The 10,719-nt window shown below is 45.9% G+C and overlaps 1 protein-coding gene across 1 annotated transcript in view; it reads right to left on the bottom strand.

The window, feature by feature from the left end:
* The window catches only part of abcc9 (ATP-binding cassette, sub-family C (CFTR/MRP), member 9), a 31,610-nt gene extending 21,142 nt beyond the window's left edge, over window positions 1–10,468 (bottom strand). Inside the window, 19 exon segments of the mRNA XM_079294846.1 lie at window positions 899–1,026; window positions 1,281–1,423; window positions 1,531–1,571; window positions 1,786–1,948; window positions 2,052–2,186; window positions 2,271–2,301; window positions 2,303–2,405; window positions 2,408–2,423; window positions 2,499–2,558; window positions 2,560–2,661; window positions 5,228–5,425; window positions 5,543–5,683; window positions 5,863–5,964; window positions 6,101–6,267; window positions 6,372–6,493; window positions 6,586–6,727; window positions 8,963–9,125; window positions 9,216–9,277; window positions 10,322–10,468. Coding sequence (XP_079150972.1) covers window positions 899–1,026; window positions 1,281–1,423; window positions 1,531–1,571; window positions 1,786–1,948; window positions 2,052–2,186; window positions 2,271–2,301; window positions 2,303–2,405; window positions 2,408–2,423; window positions 2,499–2,558; window positions 2,560–2,661; window positions 5,228–5,425; window positions 5,543–5,683; window positions 5,863–5,964; window positions 6,101–6,267; window positions 6,372–6,493; window positions 6,586–6,727; window positions 8,963–9,125; window positions 9,216–9,218 — 1,960 coding nt within the window. The 5' untranslated portion in view covers window positions 9,219–9,277; window positions 10,322–10,468.
* Window positions 10,469–10,719: the final 251 nt, after the last annotated feature.

Here is a 10,719-nt window from a genome sequence, read left to right as displayed (position 1 = left end):
AAAATCATGAAAATGAAAACCAGTTTGGCCTTTGTGCCTTAAACTGAATGAAGAAATAATAAAAGCGTTGTCCTTTCATTCCTTAAATATTCAGCTAAAGCCACCGATTTTGGGCGCCCTGCTGCTCGTCGCAGTCTAAATACGTGAATATTTGCAATATTTGCTGTGTTAACAGCAACCGGTCCCGGAAAGGACACACGTCACCTGGACGAGCAGGAAGGAATGTGTGCGGAGTCGTCTGCACACTGATCCACGAGCACTGTGGCTGCTGCACTCAACACACGAGAGACGTCTCTTCAGTGTGCTTTGTTAACGACATCTGTTTTAAATACGGGATAAATGTTTGGATTTTGGGCCGTTTGAAGCTCTTCATTACTCAGAAGTCATTGAATGGGACTCAGAAATTGACTCCCTGATGCTGTTGAGCAAATAATCTCAGCTGGTTTTTAACTCGGATGAAGGATTTTAGTCGTCTGGATCTTAAGTTGTCAGAGAAACAACCTGAGCTAAGTGTTAGCGTTAGCTCGGCTCCTCCAGGACGTCCTGCGTCCTCCGACCAGCGTCGAAGAAACACCGACGTTTTGACCTGAAGCTGCTTCATCCAGTGTTTGAATCAGAGCAGGAGACCTCTGTGGTAAGAACCTGCTGAACGATGACCACCGGAGGAACAAGTCCCACGATCCCACGCTGCTTCGCCACGGCAACGATCTCATCTTGGTTAGAACCTCACGTCTTTAGGAGAAATGTGGATAAATCTTCATCATTTAAACAGAACTGTTTGGTGGCTTCACCTTCATGAAGACCTGCCAGCATCTATCGGACATTTGTCTCCATCATTGTTGCTGCAGCTGCAGACTTCAGCCCTGAACAGAATAAACCCGCCTCGCTATGAAACAACGTGTGTCCTTAACGCTCACCCCCCCCATGTGTTTCTTTCCTGCTTCCATGGAAACTGGCATGTCTCCGTTTCTCCAGCTGTCGTCTCCAATTTCGTCACTCTGAAGAAACTCGCCGAGCTTCTGGACGCTGTGAACACACACACACACACACACACACACACGAATATGTGTGATTGTGATGATACCAACGCCAGTAATCTCTCAGGAGTTTAGAGTTTCTTCACTGCTGTCACATTTCCTCCGTGCTCCTTGAATTAGATTTACCTCAGGAGCCACATCTCGTGTGTCTTCCTCTCCTTAGTCCCCCCCCCCCCCTCAGCCAAAGCAGCATTACAAGTCACCAGTGATCTCATTGCAATAACACCGAACACTACCACTCACCTGAACAGCGCCTTGACGGCAAATCGGACCACAGTGGAGAGCAGGAAGAGAGGCGTGACCAGGATGTGGAACAACGCCAGCGCTGCGAAGGCCTCAGCAGGAGCGGGAACGGTGTCCGTCCAGAAGAAATACGTCACGAACGTCTACGAGACACGATCGTAACTCGTTGATATCGATGAAACATATTGTCGTGGGAAAGCACATGGAACGTTTAGAGGAGTCGTAGACCAGCGTGTTAAAATGTTCTCACCGCGAGAACGGCAGCAATGGGAATAGCAGCGTTCATGAAAACTGCACAGGGAGAGAAAGCAGGTTGTATTAAAGCATATTTATATCGGCTAGAAGTGCTGCATCAGCTATGTTGATAAGTATTAAATGTAATGAGTCCCGGGACCCACAGGGGGTCATTTGATGAAGACTGAGGAACCTTTTTCCTGCAAACACAAACGAATGCAATCGACATGAGAATTCAAAATCAGGTTCGAGGTTTCTGTTTTGATCTTACTGGACATGGATGTGTAGAAGGCGAAGGTCTTGAGGCTGGTGAGCTCATTGCCTCTGGTGTCCTCCACGCTGCCACAGAAGATGTTCTCCCAGGCGTACAGCTTCAGCAGCTTTATGCCCTTCAAGATCTCTGTGGTCTTCTTCAGACGCTCTGTCGAGTGTTCCTGAGGACAAAACGTAACGTGGATTCACATCATGAAGTTATTTAAGGACAAACAGAAACTCTGCGGGGAATACGATGCATTCCAAAGCCAGCGTCCTGCTCACGAGTGAGCTTTTCTGCGTGTCTGCCAGCTTCGTGGCTATGAGGTACTGGATCGGAGCCAGCAGAACTATGACCGACGCTCCAACCAACGCACTGCAGCCCAGCAAGTAGTAGAGCAGGATCACTCCCATCACGATCTGCAGAGACAGAAGAGAGACGTCTTCACCGCGGAGGATTAAGACATGGCCAGAAGGGTGGAGGAGGTGCCGTCTTCAGCCCACCTGTACAGGCATCGCCCACAGGTTGGGCAGAGAAGAGGAACCACATCAGCTGGTTGGTCTCGATAGCCACCAGGTTGTTGATCATGCCCAGCGTCATCTCCCCCATCGACATGTTGGAGGTGGACAGACGCAGCATTTGTTGTAAATCATCGCCTGGTTGAAGACATAAGACATGTCAACACCTCAGAGCGAAACGAGACGTCCGAACCTCAGTGATGTTCCACTCACCAGCAGGGCTCCCCGCAGGTTGATGCCGGTTTCGATGGTGACGTAGTACGAGGCCTGCAAGGAAGGTCCTCTGCAGGATCAGAGCCAGGAAGAGAAGCACAGCCAGGACGGAGGTGTCCTTCAGCAGCTCGATGGACGGCATGAAGTACACGCCAAAATGCGTCTGCAACCAAGCAAACACGCAAGATACGTGAAGTTCTTCCTGAGCGGTTGCACGCAGGTATCAAGAGAACCACCTGTGTGAATGTGATTGGATGTTACGAGTCAGCTAACGAACTGCAGTTCCTGAAATGGCCACTTGAGGCTCCAGAAGCGAGTCAATCCCCATAGACCTCCATGTTAAAATGCCCAACTTCACAGTCGAAATCGACATACATACTGTGATCGGAGGACTTTATCAATATGCACAGCTCTCTCTTTTTTAATTCAGATTATTTGTAAAGAGATATTTTATATTTTATCGTAATTCTTTTTTATTCTATATTTGTGTTTATTGTACTTTTCTTTGGTATTTCTTCATATTTTTTCTGCATTTTTTCTCTCTTCTTTCTTTATGGTTTATGTACATATTTTATAGTATTTTTTCACATTCTTCATTGTCTTTTGTTCTTTTCTATACATACATACATATACACTTTCACTTTTTATTTATATATGTTTATGTTTTGCACAAATACACCAAAGCAAAACTCTGCAATAAACCTGATTGATGATAAAGCCCCACTCTCAGCACATAGTAGGTGTACGAATCACCCCCGCACACGCACTCACACACACACACACACACACACACACACACACACACACACACACACACACCACCAGAAAGCTCAGTGTGATGCTCAGCAGACCTTCCCTCTGTATTGAGTGTGAGGTGAGTGGGGAATTTTCCATGTCACTCAGACATGCAGCGCTGCTCTGCTCTTTATCTCCGCTGCCCATTACACCCACTCTAATAGGCAGGAACGGCCGCGACCACGTCTCCCATTCAACATCCACTGCAACAACATGCAGCCAAATGGACTCAACCACAATACGCTCCCATCGCAAGAGCGCGTCTGCTCTGCCTCTGCTGCCACCTCCGTCCGCGTCGTGATGGATTTCAGAGGAGTCGATGTCTGTGATCAGCTCTGCCAGCGTCGCTTCCTTCGCCAGCTGGAGCGTCTGTAAGAAGCGTCCGCTTCCTGTCAGCGCCGGCTACATCCTCTCCACCGTGCCACCGTGCCACCGTGCATGCTGGATACTAACGTTCTGCGTTATCGTGGTGGAATAGTTACACGTTTGGTTCGGCTGATGTTGACTTATGAACTCTGGTAGATCCTGACACATCTGAAATCAAGTCAATATTTTCTGCAGATATTCAATGAAGTGTTTCTTGATAAACGTGTATTAAAGTTAGTGTCACTGGTCTTTTGGTAAAGTTTAAAAGCTTGTTTTTATTGAGTCATTCTAATGTCACTGCATACCAGATTCTGCACGTCTGTCTTTGGACATTCTTAGAAAGTGGGGACATCTTTCTGAGACTGAGGACATTTCTGAAAGTAAAATATGTTCTTCAGTGCTTTTAGAAGGTTAAGACTCGGTTTTAGGTTGAAGGTATAGTTGCCAGGATTAGTGAGTGTGTGTGTGTGTGTGTGTGTGTTATGACATTACAGAAACACGTCAGACACGGCGTCGTTCACACGTACTGGTGGCGACATGATGGCTGAGACCAACGCCCTCGGTGACATCACACCGGGAGTGAGTCATTCATTGGTCGGCTCGACCACCCAACATCTCCAACAAGCAGCGACACTATGTGTGTGTGTGTGTGTGTGTGTGTGTGTGTGTGTGTGTGAAGTGTCGACGACTCACTAATTTGAACTTTTAATAAAACGATCTCATGTAAGCAGAGTTTGGTCGCGTTGACGGCTTCAGAACTTCCAAGGAGATTTCTCTGAAGGGGAATTAATGAATGACGTTTAACCTTTCACACCGTTATCACAGTCCCCCCCCCCCCCCCCCCCCTCCCCCTCCCCCGCTATCAATGACTCCAGTTTATACTGCTGAAATACAGCGCACTTCATATGTGTCACAACCTACTTACGGTCTTTGAGTTGTCTTCACGGGTGAGTAATATAAGCCCATCGTCTATCGCTCTCTCTCTCTCTGGGAGACCTCCAAACCATTAAACGCAACAGGAAGTTATTTATTTTACGGGAATCAAACCCGACACAAACAGAGTTGCCAAACCAGCGTGTTCCCCTCACGCTGGGAGTCATGTTGTCCACCGGTATAAACTTCTTATCGTTGAAGAAGCAGGAGGATTTGAGTCACGCTGCTCTCATGCAGCATTCGCAGTGATTTCTACTAAAAATGATGCGTCATGATGTTGTAGATTTCACACAAAAATGTTTCTTGAATCTTGAGGACGGAGGTATAAAAACCACCAATCCAACAACCAGCGACCTTTCAGCCAGGAGGCCGCTGTTCGATCCCCAAACGACAATCTATTCCGAAACCTAAGTTTCCTGTGGAGACGGAAGTTTATTCTGAAAAGATCGTATTCATGTAATGAGGGGAAATTGACGCTTTTGTAGGAAAACATTGGAAAACGAGGAGTAACTTTGCATTAGATATCACACGAACTGTTGTATTCGGACATGTTGATTGAGTAGCAGTATTAAAGCCTCAAATTGAACCTCTCACACACACTCACACACCGACTCGCCTCACCGGCTCGTACTCACATTGTCCTTGATTTCTTTCGGCGTCGGGCCGACGCTGCTGTCGTTCAGGTACTTCACGATGCCGGAGATGCAGAGCGGCCCGGCGAAGCCCAGCAGGTCGGCCAGGTAGCGGAAGGTGCTGCTGAGCAGGATGGGGCGGCCGAACGCTCGATAGATGGAGCGCCAGATGGACGGGGCGCGGTTCGGATCCTCAGCCGTCTGTCGGGAGTTGATGGACGGAAGAGAGAGTAAATAGGTTTGTCTTCGGACACCGTCAGCAGCAGCAAACCCACAATGCATTAGTGTGAAATCGGGTCAGGGAGTCCATCAGCTCACCCTCTGGTCCTCGTAGGCGTCTTTCAGCCGAAGGTAGTTGGTGAGTGCTCGCATGGCGATGGGCAGCTTGCCGATCTTCTTCAGCTCGATGGGCCTCTTATGGGCTCCCGTGATGAGAGGATTCATCCACCAATATGTCGACTAAAAATATGCAATCCGTCATTTACTCCACTGCAAAGTATTGATGATGAGACCTGAACATGAACAGACACTGTCTAACTTCTTACTTGTGGCCTAACAAATTGAATCGGGTAAATTTGATCGATCTTGAACGTCAATAACTGATTTTCTTTTTTTAAATCACACTGCGTTTCGTCTACCTTGGACAGCAGGTTGACAAACGGCTGCAGAAAGCGAACCCCCAAATCCTGCAGATCTTCTGGAGGTTTCACCTTTTGGGGTTTGGCAAAGAACACGTATTTCTACGGGGAAGAGAAAGAGACAAAATGAATGCAAGCAGAATCAGAATTAGACGTAGTCTTCAGTCACCATGTATCCTGCACTAAACACATTAAAGGTTATTTATTCGCTGATGCTGGATGACTTATGGGTCCTCACCCTGACTCTTATGACGTTGATCTCCACGCCCATCAGCAGTCCGTACAGCACCACTAACAGGGCCGTGATGCAGAACCTCAGGTGCTGCGGTCCAACGAAGTGCTCTACAAACTTCCACAGCTTAATGGACTTCGTGACGAACGCCAACACCCAGTAGATGAACAGGACTGTGGGGAAATAGAACCAAAAAACGTCCAGTCGCTGAAAAGCCAGGAATGGTTTTGACAGGATAATTAGAAAATAAAGCCCAAAAAAGAGTGTTGAGTCTCACCAAGCAGCAGCTTGGGGAAGTTGGATGTCTCTATGTTGTGGTAGTAAACCACGGACGTTGTGGCTGCTATGAAACCCATGAAGGCTGGCATGAAGAGATGGAGGTGGTTGGTACTCATCCCCCTACAGCATGAAGCAAACACAGGACATAATTCACATATTCAAATGACTATTTCACTTGTATGACAACAGAAAAGATGCTGTTTTTGTCTCACTTGTTGGAGACGATGCCCTCTGCGAACTCGCAGACGTGGACGAACAGCAGCGAGAAGGTGAGGATCCATCGCATGTTGTGTCCGGGGAAATGAAGCCATGTGTTGTGATGGATCTGGACCTTGGAGCTCTGACTGCCCCAACCTGAGCGAGAGAGAGAGAGAGAGAGAGAGAGAGAGACAGAGACAGAGAGAGAGAGAGAGAGAGAGAGAGACAGAGAGAGAGAGAGAGAGAGAGAGAGAGAGAGAGAGAGAGAGAGAGAGAGAGAGAGAGAGAGAGAGAGAGAGAGAGAGAGAGAGAGAGAGAGAGAGAGAGAGAGAGAGAGAGACAGAGAGAGACATGATGAATCTGAACTCAACGAAAAGGGAAACGTGAGGGAAAAGAAGACGTTCATGAAGTTTAACCAGCAAAAAGTTGACATTTTTGCTTGAAAATCTAGTTAACGTCACTGTGAGGACCTTTTACCTGGTCCTGAACCAGTCTCAGTGTAGTCCTGATCCTCTATCAGGCCTCCATCAGTAAAGAGACCCTCAGAGAGAAGATGGTCTGTTTCTATAGAGTTGTTCTTGATGCTCGTCATCGGAGCCACCGGGTCGGATTCTGGTGAAACCAGATGAACTCATGCAGGTTCACCAGAACCTCCTTCAGCTCAGACTCCAGCAGAGACCGGTCCACCGTGGACAGACCCAGATCCTCCAGCAGAGACCGGTCCACTGTGGACAGACCCAGATCCTCCAGCAGAGACCGGTCCACCGTGGACAGACCCAGATCCTCCAGCAGAGACCGATCCACTGTGGACAGACCCAGATCCTCCAGCAGAGACCGATCCACTGTGGACAGACCCAGATCCTCCAGCAGAGACCGGTCCACCGTGAACAGACCCAGATCCAGATCCAGATTCGTTTTTTGTTGACTAATCCACTCTAAGCACACACACGCTTCATGGAAGTGTGTGTGTCAGTTTAATATGGGAGCTCAGTAGCAGTCGTTTTATTCGATCGTTTGTTTTCGTGAGGTTTGTTTCTGCTCTTAACTAAATGGACCGCAGCCTTGTTGGAGGCTCAGGGTACGGAGACCATAAACTAGAACCAGGAAGCTTCAATTAGTGAGTCCTCGGGGAACCGGCTGAAGGCTTTGTGGTCAGAACTATTCCCATAAACTACTGTACACACACACACACACACACACACACACACACACACACATATATACAAATATTTAAATGAGTGCAAAACAAAGCAAATATGTTGATTGAATTATTACACAACTGAACTGAATACATAACCCTAACCTCGGCAATAAATATCCTAAAATACGTATTTGTTTGTATGTATCCATTGTTGCCCATCTCTGTTGCTCTAATTGCATCTGAACTGCTCCTTAAAGCTGCTTAATGCTCACTGGTGATGAGAAAGAGACTTTAAAATGTGTGAGCGAGAGAAAGTTAATGTCACTCAACACATCTGCTCTGAGGAACAGATTCTTGTAACACACTCAGAGGAGCCTCATTCACTCCTCACCGTCTGTGTCTGGATGAGGTTTGATATCGTTGTATCACATCAAACACATTTATGTTCGAACAAAAATACAAACAAACAAACGAACAAAAATAACTCAGACGACGTGACCTTATATTTGGGTCGAGGTTCGACCCGTGAGCGATGATGTGGAAGCGGCTCATTGTGGCCCTTTGTGCCACAGAGGATGAAGAGGATTGAGTCAGTAAGAACACTTGAAGATGAACGAGCTGATGGCTTCACAAAGAAGACTCACCGCCATGTTTGTCCTGCTGAACTACTACAACACGAGATGAGACTGAAACCCACTCTGTACATGTACGACCACTCTGATCATCACGCTCTAAAGCTGCTCTTATGAAACATGCATCAAAGTGTGTCGACGCCCAACAAACATCACCACATTTGAAACGCATGTATAGGAAAAATATTGCTTTCTTTGCAGCGCACGTACTGAGGAAGTGGATCAGATGATTGATCGTGAGAGCAGAGACGTTCCGTGTGGAACACTCACTCGCATATTCGTTTTCAAAGAGCGAATGGGGAAACTCCAACTCCAGGGAGAAGACGCAGGAGCTCTTAGACCCTGGATAGGTGACGAGTCCATCACAGTAGGTGTTCCACTATAAGAAGTATTTCACACATTTAGTGTCAAACAATCGAAACAAAAATCAAAGTCCAGAAATCTTCAGAGGATTATTTCTGCCCCGACTGCTGCAGAGATTTCTGGAACATTTCCAGCAGAGAAGACGAATCCTTGAGAGGCTTCAGGAGATATAAATGGCCAATATACAGAGACAGTACCGTGGAATTAATGTAGTGTGTGTGTGTGTGTGTGTGTGTGTCAAGCTCCACAACCTACCGATGAAGAGGATGGGGAAGGTGATGAAGAGCAGGAAGACATGAGGAACCAGGTTGAGAGCATCCACGAAGCAGCCATTGTTGAGCACGCCCTTCTTCACGCTGTAGGAGTTGATCAGCTGGTCGTCGCCGCAGAACGACATGGCGATGCCACCGCCCGACTGCTGCGCAAAGAACAACAATCAGAACGGTTCTCAAACGCCCGACAGAGAGAACAGAATCTGTACTGTGTGTTGTAGTGTCTCATGTTTTACCATCGTCTTTGAACAGCTAGCCGTTAGCGTCACTCGCTGTGCTTTGGTTTGAACTTTGGAGACTACGTCAGACATTTTCGTGGCATGTCACACACACACACACACACACACACACACACACACACACACACACACACACACACACACACACACACACACACACACACACACACAGAGAAACACAAATGCAAGACATGAGAGCTATTTCAGGGCCACAGCTACATGGCTCCTGGCTCATGGTGCTTTACTGTTCGATGAATGTCATTAAAAGTTGTCGTGACGCCATGACTTCAGTTTCCACAGACTCAGGTTTTGGTTATCTGAGTCGGCTTCACTCACTGACAACTTTTAAGGCTTAAAACAATCGTACGATGAGCTTTAAAGTTCTTAAATGATTGCTTTATAAAGTTATAAAGTTGAGGAATGTTTGTTTTTAATTCCCTTTATTTGTTGCCTCCTTAAACATACAGTATAGCAGATCTTTTTTTAATTTATACCTTCTAACACTGTCTCCATTCCAAACCAAAAACAAAGATGGCCGCACCTTGCGGCCATCTTTGTTTGGGGCATTTTGGTGCCAATTGTGAAGAAATGTTTTGGACAAACTGGGTTTACAGACCTTTTAGTGGGGGGGATATATAAATGGTGCTGAGGTGGTTTGAGATATTTCTATCTAAATATTTGTCAAAACTTTGACACCATTGGCTTCCACTAAAACGGTCAGAATTTACTTTGAATTTCTGTCCATTGTTTTGACATTTTAAGTGTTGTCAAACTTTAAAATGTGGCGCCATTGGCTTCCACTAAAACTGTCAGAATTGAAGGTAATTACAAGTGCTGTTCTCCACAATAAGAAAACACAATATTTCCCGAGTATAACTTTGAATGTACAATTATTTCTTTGCCATATGAATATCCCTTTAACTGTGATTTATTGGCTCATTGACAAGGAAATAAACCTCCAAAAGACAACAAAAACAACACCTGTGTTAGACTACAGCCCTGTTTATCAAACCCATCATTTTAAAATAATAAATACAGCTTTAATTAACATTTAAAAAGCTCATTTGCACACCAAAAAACTCATAAACATCAAAGTCTCTTACCTCGAAGGAAAGTAATAATCCTCAATGACAACGTTTCATTCCGGATGTCTGGATTTAAAAGAAAATAAAAGAAAGAAAGAACACAAACAGAGAAAAGAAAGAAGAATACAGTGAGAGCAGAAGTGTAAAAAGTTGATTATTTTTAGCCCCCGCACAGCATCAGCTGCTCCGCATGTTACTGCTGCCCGTCTCTGCCAACGGTGTCAAGTTACACCGAGTATGACACAAGGCTTCCGGTAACAACCTTCAAAATAAAAGAATCAAAGTATAATGACTTCAACAAATGTATTTTTCTCACAGATTAGGAATAATATACAATAAATATTATTGTATTATAGATTTAAGCACCATGAAATACTCTAAAAAAACGTATAAAGACAACAAATTATACTTTAATT

This window comes from Melanostigma gelatinosum (assembly GCF_949748355.1).
Source record: "Melanostigma gelatinosum genome assembly, chromosome: 22".
NCBI lineage: Eukaryota > Metazoa > Chordata > Actinopteri > Perciformes > Zoarcidae > Melanostigma > Melanostigma gelatinosum.
This window is presented reverse-complemented; position numbering and strand designations above follow the sequence as displayed.